This window comes from Cynara cardunculus, assembly GCF_001531365.2.
Source record: "Cynara cardunculus var. scolymus isolate 2C chromosome LG 17, CcrdV1, whole genome shotgun sequence".
Classification (NCBI taxonomy): domain Eukaryota; kingdom Viridiplantae; phylum Streptophyta; class Magnoliopsida; order Asterales; family Asteraceae; genus Cynara; species Cynara cardunculus.
This window is the reverse complement of record NC_037544.1, coordinates 8,074,832-8,083,910: the sequence shown is the minus strand read 5'-3', so window position 1 is coordinate 8,083,910 and position 9,079 is coordinate 8,074,832. Positions and strand designations below refer to the sequence as shown.

Below are 9,079 nucleotides of genomic sequence, written 5' to 3'. Positions count from 1 at the left end.
CATGTCCCGCAAATGATGTTGAAGATTTTGAAAAATTGATTTATTAGATTTTTGGAAACAAAAACAACCTCAATTCCCGATTTTGGCGTGCATCGCACGTGATGTACTAACAATCCAAGCTAGTACCGTAGCTTCGGAGTCTGCTTTTTCTCTTAGTGGCAGGATCATTTCGATACGTTGGACAAGACTAAGCCCAGAGTCCGTGGAGTGTTGCATTTGCTTGAAGGATTATTTGGATAGCGTTGATAGGATTCAACACACGACATCGTTAGAGACGGAGATTGAAACGGTGGAAGAAAATCTTGAAGAAAATGAAATCTCCATGGGACTAAGCATGCCACCAAGTACCGATACCGAGAGCACTTACTCCCAGTCCCAATATGACAATGATGAGGAACTCGACATTGATGACCTTGAAGACCAAGAGGCTATTAGAAGAATTCAAGAGACCGAAACTCTTCAAGTCAATCCGACATGGGATACCGATGAAGATTGATAAATAAATTTATTTTCAAATAATTTTATAGTTTGAGCTTTGTAAAACAATGTCACTTTAATCATAATAAAACATATTTTTAAAGTGTATTTGAGTGAGCCTTATTTTTAAAGTGTATTCTTAAACGTATTTATAATAAAACGTATTTATAAAATTAAACGTATATAACAAAACGTATTTATAAAATTAAACGTATATATATATATATATAACAAAACGTATTTATAAACATATTTATAATAAAATGTATTTATAATAAAACATATTAAAAATAACATATTTCAAAGATATTAATAACATATTAAAAATTTATTAATTACCAAAAATTTGAAAAAAAAATTAAAAAAAATATTTTTTTTGCAAAGGACCGGCCGTAACCGGTTATGGGACCGGAACCGGGACCGGAATGCTTAACCGGTTACTGGTAAGCTTGACCGGTTATGAGGGATTTCACCGGAACCGGGACCGGTTAAGCTTGGTTTTTGTCTTGATCGGGACCGGCCGCAACCGGCCTGGGACCGGTTTTTGGCCACCTCTAGTGAGAACTTCTACCTTAAGTTTTTGTTTCACACGATTTTTTTTCCATTTAAATATAGTATTCAACGTATTGGTTAACATATGAATTTTTTTTTCACCTCATTAATGTTGGACATTCAATCCTAGGTGGAGATCTCTTCTTACGCTTCTCACTATAACTTCTCTTTTCATCGGAACCCAACCGTTTGATTATATATATATATATATATATATTTTGAGCATATTCACATGGTTGAAAACAAAATGAAACAGGCAGCTTTGTAACATCGGCGGCTCGGACCTCGATCGGTCGGCTACATTGGAGAACATCACCGACGCGTTAGATATTGCTCCAGTCCAGAGATGCTACAACATGTCTCTGGCTTGCAGTCTTTCAAACTCCACGTCTGCATTCCCAAAAAATTGATGAACAGAGACTTATTCCAAGGAATGCAAGTTAGATCAATAAACTTACGACCTATAATGCAGTCTATTAAGACATTAAGACATATTTGACATTGTATAAGAATGTTTTGTGAATTATATGATACAATAAATAAGGTCTTCAACATTTATATGAATATTTGGAACTGTGTGATCTTAACTAGACTCCATGTTAAGCAATGTGAACCTAGGAAGCATACTTGCATACTTGTAGTTCCTTATGAGTGATGTCTCACTAAGCTCGAAATGAGATTGACGTGTTCTTTCAGTGAAATACTCGAAAACATGCTGTGAAAAGTTTATTTGAGGTCAAAGATCAAGAAACCGGAAGACAACATGATCAGAGGTAAAAATTGCATACGCTAGTACCTTTACGCTAGCCACCCATTCCATATTTGAATGTTCAGGCATCGTTGTCATCCAGTCGCCTTTCGTGGAATGCAAAAACATTCCATTCTCGGCTGCTAACCACATGTTGTACTCACCAAAGTTCTAGGAAAATCTATACAAGTGTTTAGAGTTCCACATCAACTAAACTTTGGACCGAAACCCCCCCCCCCTCTTTTCAAAGGGCTATTTTGGAGAGTAATTTAACGAGGTTCCACATATTTTCAGGTATTAGAGCCAAGGTCCACCATTTAAGAGATCTTTTTCCTGGGAATCGACATTCTAGGACATCTTTGCCCATCTAGTCTCCATTGGAGGGAGTGTGTTAGAGTCCCACGTTGGCTAAACTTGGACAATTTTTATTCCATATATGTTGGAACTTTGAACCCCCCCCCCCCCGGTTCTTTTTTTAGAGTAATATAATAAGGTTCCACGTATTCTAACAAAGAAGATTGTAGAAGTATCATGAAAACTGTTGAGAAGCCAAAAGACAAAGATAGATGACTTACCTCAACCAATACCGCCCTGTCGCTTCCACTGAGGACAACAATGGTCGTTTTCGGATCATTGCAAAGCCTCGTCAGAGGTTCTTTCAACTCGAGGTTTAATTTAAGATCCATTTCTCTTATTTGATCACCTCCACATCTATCAGGGTATCAACTGGTTCAGTTAAAGTCACATTGAATCCTTGCAGTTTTTTATGTCGAAAGAACAAATATATCAAACTAGAAACGCATATGAGAACACTTTGTTAAAACTCAAATGCTAAAATCCCAGTATTAGATCATTGTGTTTACTTGACGGTATAAGGAGGAAACTTTATGCAGAAAACCAGGTTTTTTCCAAACCCGTCTTTCCAGTTTAAAAACACTCCCCTTCCCTCTACGAGAAAACTTTTCCAAACAAAAACATTTACAATCTATACAAACAGCTTAATCTACAATGACAACTTTATACATTCAATAAACCAACCAAACAGCCCCTATATGTTTTATAGACTGTTTTATAGGACTTAAGTTTATATGATTCAAATAATTATATGTCCGATGTAAATGTGTTAAAATAAGTTGATACAACGCTTTTGGGGTCCTAACAAGTTACTAGTTTTTTATATGACATTATTTGAAGGTGTTATAGAAACAAGTGTCTTATAAAATTATATGTTCGTAGGACACTTCTCAAAAGTGTTATATTAACACTTCTATAGATTGATTATCAATACCGCACAAAATGGTTTCAAGGCGAGTAAACTATAGGTATAAAATGACTAAAATTAAATCTACTATTTATTGCTTTCAAGGCGAGTAAACTCTCTATCCTTAAAGCAATTTCGCCCCCACCGTAGGTGCTTTGGGTTATGGTGAATTGCTTCTCAAGATACAATGAAGCAACGTTTGTAGATTGATTATTAACACCGCACAAAATGGTGATAATCCCGATCGAACTATTGAGTAAATCAAGGATTTCAAGAAGCCTAAAAGTATGATTCTATAGCAAAATACTTTTAGGTTAATTTTGTATATGAAAAGAAGATTATTTTGGGTGTTTATAAGTAGGTATATATAGGTATAAGTGACAACCCTCTGAACTGTCACGAATTGATAGTTTTTGACAGTTTTTACCTTTCTCGACAGTTTGAACCGTTGCAACCAACTAGCAGACATCATCTGGTTGGGTCTCGCCGGTATCAACAACGAGAAAAAAAAACTACCAAATGGACTATTCAAACAGCACCGACGGTTATAACTTGTGACGCATCAAAGCGTCGCGACTATTCAAGCAGGCGCCTTTGTATCAACTGTCGCTAACCCCCAATTGAACCATCATTGTGGTTCATAGTTAATGCATACAAGTGTTACATGAACCGTCACGATATGTCACTTATAAAGGTATCAAAAGTAATTATATAGACCCCCAACATTTCCTATATATATTAAATTAATATATCGAAAATTGTTCCACTTATATACCTACTTTTTTTCACTCTTTCACCTACATGGGATAAGGTGAACCCACCAAATCCAAATTTTCTCTTCTTCCTAAGAATCAACCCAAAACACTTGAACTTATTTACTTAAGTTTGAATTTTTTTTCCAACAATCTACCATTTATCCGTCCCACAATTTCATGAACCCGACTTGTGAGTTTTTGATCTGCGAAAGCACAAAATGTAAAACCAAAACTATATGTCAGGTCAGGTGTATTGAGAACTAAAACTTAATATGCATACACATATACATATCGATTAAGCAAGAAGGCAACTTAAAAAGATATAGATATTGTGAAAACATACATTCAGGAACATCAGTTCTTGTTGGTACTGCAATTTGTAGCAAAACCACTTTATCGTGCGAATATTGATTTTCTTATTTTGACTATGTTCTCGTTTGAACCTCCCCTTTATCTATCTATATATTCAAAATTGTAATCGCGAGCATATTCACACATATATTCGTACATTATTTTTACCAAATGGTACAATATTAATTTACAACTTACTATTATACACGTAGAACTTATTAATACGCTTGAACTTTTTAAAACAAGCTCATAACAAACTTGTAAACATTTTCAAATACAAGATAAAAGTTGAGCCATTTAAACACGTCAAAATACTTCATAAAAAAGTTGTCTTTTAAGACTTTTACTAAACATTTAATAAAATATTATTTCTCGCTTACACTTTTAATTTCAATTAGGGATTCGTGGTCTCTCATAAAATATTGTTCCCTTCTTAAACTTTGTGTTGCAATTAGGGATTCAGTAGATAAATGGCCTCTCGTAAAAGGGAACAATACCGATATAACACCTACCTACCTACCTACATGATGTTTAACATTTTGGTGTACATGTCAAACTGATCCAATAAATCTCATTCAAATGTAGGGTTGCAGAAGAGGGGGAAGATGTACACAAACGTGACCTCTACCCTAAGAAAGTACAATGGTTGTTTCCTTAAAGACTCCCGGCTTTTGCAAAAGTATGAGTGAACACTTGGAAAGAAAGAAATGATTTCTAACATAAAATTAATGAATTGAAAGAACCCTCAAACATGAGTTGTGTACAACCACCAAACATGGTACATGAAGCACAAGATCGAATAATGGCGATCGCAGAAACACAGATACAGCCACCGATCAGTCGGTATTATTACGAGTTATGACCAAACCTTCCTACCCATCAGTCTAACCTCAGATATGAATGCAACTCTGCCGTTCTTTTAGCAGCCACATCTCGCCTCACCGAACCCCACTTGACTGCAGCTCGAATCTTGCACCACCTTGCCCGTGGTGATCCGAAACATATTCCGAAATCTAAAGTTTGGTGGTTATTTGGATCTTCATATCCTTCCCATAAAGATGCCCCAAACTCGATACCGATATCTTCTTCTTCAGTGTTGAATTCTCTCATTATGAAACTGTTTTTTAAACCTGGTGAAGAAAAGTATCTGATAGAAGGAGGATCATGGTCCGGTTGAACTGTGCCCACTCCACATATATGCAGGTCCACTTCATCTGTATCAAGTAAGGTGCCATCAGAAGCCATATATAAGTACTCATACTCCCTCTTAAGTATTTGGACTATGTTTGTCAAATTAGCTGATAAGCTAACTCTTGGCTAATAAGCTAGCTCTTGGCTGATAAACTAGCCTTTAGTTGAAATTAACTGAGAAGCTAGATGGAAATTTAAAGTTACCTAAAGAAAGTTCTTCAAGCTTATTCAAACACTACTCGAAGTAGTTTTTCAAAAAGCCAACCAATCCAAAATGGGGCTTTATCAATAAGCTAACTTCTTGTTGCCAAGTATGGCATTGATTGGTAGTCAAAGACTCTCCGTTAAATCGGAGACAATAGCATTTATAAGATTCCAAAATTTGTAAGATGATGTATGTACCTTGGAGCAAATGAGGGATGTTAACATCCTGCAGACCTAAACTTGCGGTTTTAAGGTTAGACATCGGCACCAGCACTCCAAAAACGGATGGATCATCCATCGGTACCCTACCCTCCAAGTTTTTGTAAACTTGTTGCTTTAAAGCTTCCACCATAGGCTGCAAACCATGCAATCAGAAATTCATCAAAACAACTTAAAGCAACGAACTCGTAAGCCCCTGTTCCATCAATCAACTCCTGACACATCATTACTTTATTTAATAAACATTTAGTTTGATTCATCTTTTTTATTGTCTTTTCAATAAAGTGATGATGAGTCAAAGGTTTGATTGGTGGACACAGAGGGGACAGTTGATTTGTATTCGATTAGTGATACACCGAAAATCATGGACTCAAGGAAATAACCAAAAAGCTACGTTATGTAGCTGAATTCTTTGATCATAAATTCCATATCAAAAGCATATAAATGTAATTTGAACAAAGGCTAAATCTTGAAAAAGTCATACCATTTGAAGCACAGAGAGCTTATCGAGAGGCAGATAATCTAGACCATCGAAGGTTGCACCCACAACCTTCAAAACAGAATCGAGCAAAAGCCCGATTCCTTGTGCAGCACATGGGTACATGTACAACTTTTCATCTAAAACACAATCTTTCGCATGCTTGATTACCGTCTCCCACGTCTTGTTAGATGATCCACCAAGTAACTATAATATACAACACAAAACCGACTTAATTACCTTTGACAAGCTCATATTATTCAAAAAAAATTGCTATTTATTGTTGTCTTACATTGCGTAGTGAAGACTCGTTGGTAGCATACACTTGCAAAAAGTCCTTGACGGTGCATATGCCGTGTGATGCCAATCGCTTATGAGAAACCCCGTCTTTTGCTATTTTTTCCAATCGCCAGATTTCATCACCCAAGGATGGAGGATGGTGCTTCTTGTATGCTATATAAAGAAAACATCTTTTATGTTAGTTTCTCCAACCAATCAAGGATTGTTGTAAAAAAACTGCTCAAGGAAACAAAGGGAAGCTTACACTCTCCACGGTGATCTTTGACTACGAATGCTTGACTTGTTGCTTCTCTAATTCTCACACCAGCCGTACCCTTGGCCCGTGCACCCACCATAAACTTCCTACTCCGTCTCCAACTCGAATTATCAGTAAAACACAAGTCACCTAGATCCGTGACTCCATTTTCTAAGGTCACTACCAAATCCCCGGTGATCAATGGCCGTCTGCCGTCTCTTGCATGTATAACTTTGGAATTGAAATCTTTCTCAGACCAATCTTCATCATTGTCAGCGATGAAATCACCATCTAGTGGAACAATCTCTATCTTCAATGATGATAAGGGTCCAGATGATACAACTTTGTTGGAGTTGATATCAAATAAGACTAGTTTCACAGCTGTTTTGTCCTTTGATTCAATCTGACTTCCAGTGAAGAATGTATCAGGCAACTTAGCCAAAATGCGCAGCTGCAGTGATGTCTTCCGACATGGTTCAAGCACGTTGAAAGAAGATCTGTACCACAAACATAATTGGAAGCGTTACAGAAGCATGCCAAACAAAACAATTCACATCTAAAATAAGAATGAAAACCACACTGCAAATAGACAATTGCATCAATGAACAAGAGCATATATGCTCCTTCCATTTAGCGCTGAATGGGATTAAGTTGTCCGTATGGATTAATCTAATTCATTGTTTGTTCCAAATAAGCCATACAGGCAATTAAGCCGATACCAAACAACCCCTAAATTCCATCTGAATTTGATCACAAGATTAATAAATACCTAGTTGATGGAAATCTAACCTTGGTAATGTACAAAAGAATCTCTGACATGAACGCTGAACTTCGTCTTGCACCTATCAGACAAAATAATATTAGAATCTGGCATTGGCAACAAGATTAAGCAAGTTATATGCAAACAATCCAGACATGAAAGCAATCTCAAGTTACCAGAATGACAAAAGGTTGATAACATAAGAAGATATGTCAAGAAATCTATCCAAAGCAAGAAGATATGAACTTACCCATCTTCGAATTAATGGTTCCAAAGTTGAGGTTAATTCTTGTGATGAAATCCCAGTTATCAAACTTTGAGCAAATCTGCAATGAAATCAAATACCAACAACATTAACAACACTTATAAAAATCAATCATAAACATTAGTTTTTTTATATGCATCTTAATCACTCACTTTGAAGATGTAATCCTTCTCTTGGATTCTTGATTACCAACTGTAAACCATTCCCCTTCCCCCTCACTAAAAGGTCGTTTGAGTACCATCAAAAACCCAATAAGCTTATAATCAAAATCAAAATCAAAATCAAAACCAAAATGTGTAACTATCAACTACCCAAATCCACAAGCTTATATATATATATATATATGTAATATATAGTTTGAGGAAAGTTCTTTGAAGCTCCCAACTGAAACGGTATTATATAATAAACATAACACAACTTAGTATATTCCTAGATTAAAGAATCGCTGAATCCAAAGGGTATTCAAAAGTTCCTTTGTTTTAGCTCAAACGGTTGCTTGAATCATCGAATTCTCATAGTTTTATATAAAAAGGGGTATATCTTAAACTAGCAAACCGCGTAAAGAATGAAAGCTACCTTCCAAAACGAGTAACGGTTTATTTGACTTATAAATCAATATCATACAATTGATTTTCTTCTAATTGCACATAAAGATTCAAAACAGTGAGTTGTAAATGGTAGAATAAATGCTAACCTCCTGGTGAGTAAAAAGGATTTGATGGATTGGAGAGTTTAAGAGGGAAGGTTCATGGAAGGTGTCAGGAAACGCGTCAAGACTATTTGAATCCAACCCCTAAAAGTCGTCGCTGGGTCTGTTTTATGTGAAAGGTGAGATTTCCGTTTTGATTTTGAATCACTCAAATTTTTAGACATTTTTTTTCAATTCAAATAAATATAAGCGCTTAATTACTCGAGATTTTTTTGGTATCATTTGACTAACAAAAACAAGTATAAGATTAAAATTTAAACAATGACATGATTTGACTAAGAAAATAACACTAATAGAATCCGAACTCGAGTTTAGGGTGGAAGAAAAACCTTGCAAACCAACTCTAACAAATAGAACTTGTTTTACGAACCTAAATTTTTTTTACCTTTCGACGGAGGAATAATACAGTAACACCATGTTGGGTTCGTCCATGTCCCATCCTATGTTAGATAATCTTAATTCTCAACTTTGTTTATTTTTCTACTGTTTGTATTTTATATTTTATTAACTGTTGTCTTTCATTGGTTTAGATGGAAATACCGTCAATACGGAAATCAAATTTGGTGTAACACTT

At 35.7% G+C, this 9,079-nt stretch overlaps 1 protein-coding gene across 1 annotated transcript; it reads right to left on the bottom strand.

Moving 5' to 3' along the window:
- Positions 1-4,839: 4,839 nt before the first annotated feature.
- LOC112500490 (calmodulin-binding protein 60 G-like) lies at positions 4,840-8,064 on the bottom strand. The gene is made up of 8 exons (XM_025103983.1): positions 7,949-8,064; positions 7,782-7,857; positions 7,561-7,613; positions 6,781-7,268; positions 6,529-6,689; positions 6,243-6,443; positions 5,738-5,894; positions 4,840-5,358 (listed from the first exon to the last, which is right to left on the bottom strand). Exons 1-8 carry the CDS (start codon positions 8,035-8,037, stop codon positions 5,024-5,026), a joined length of 1,560 nt encoding a protein of 519 aa, XP_024959751.1. The 5' UTR covers positions 8,038-8,064; the 3' UTR covers positions 4,840-5,023.
- Between the last annotated feature and the right edge of the window lie 1,015 nt (positions 8,065-9,079).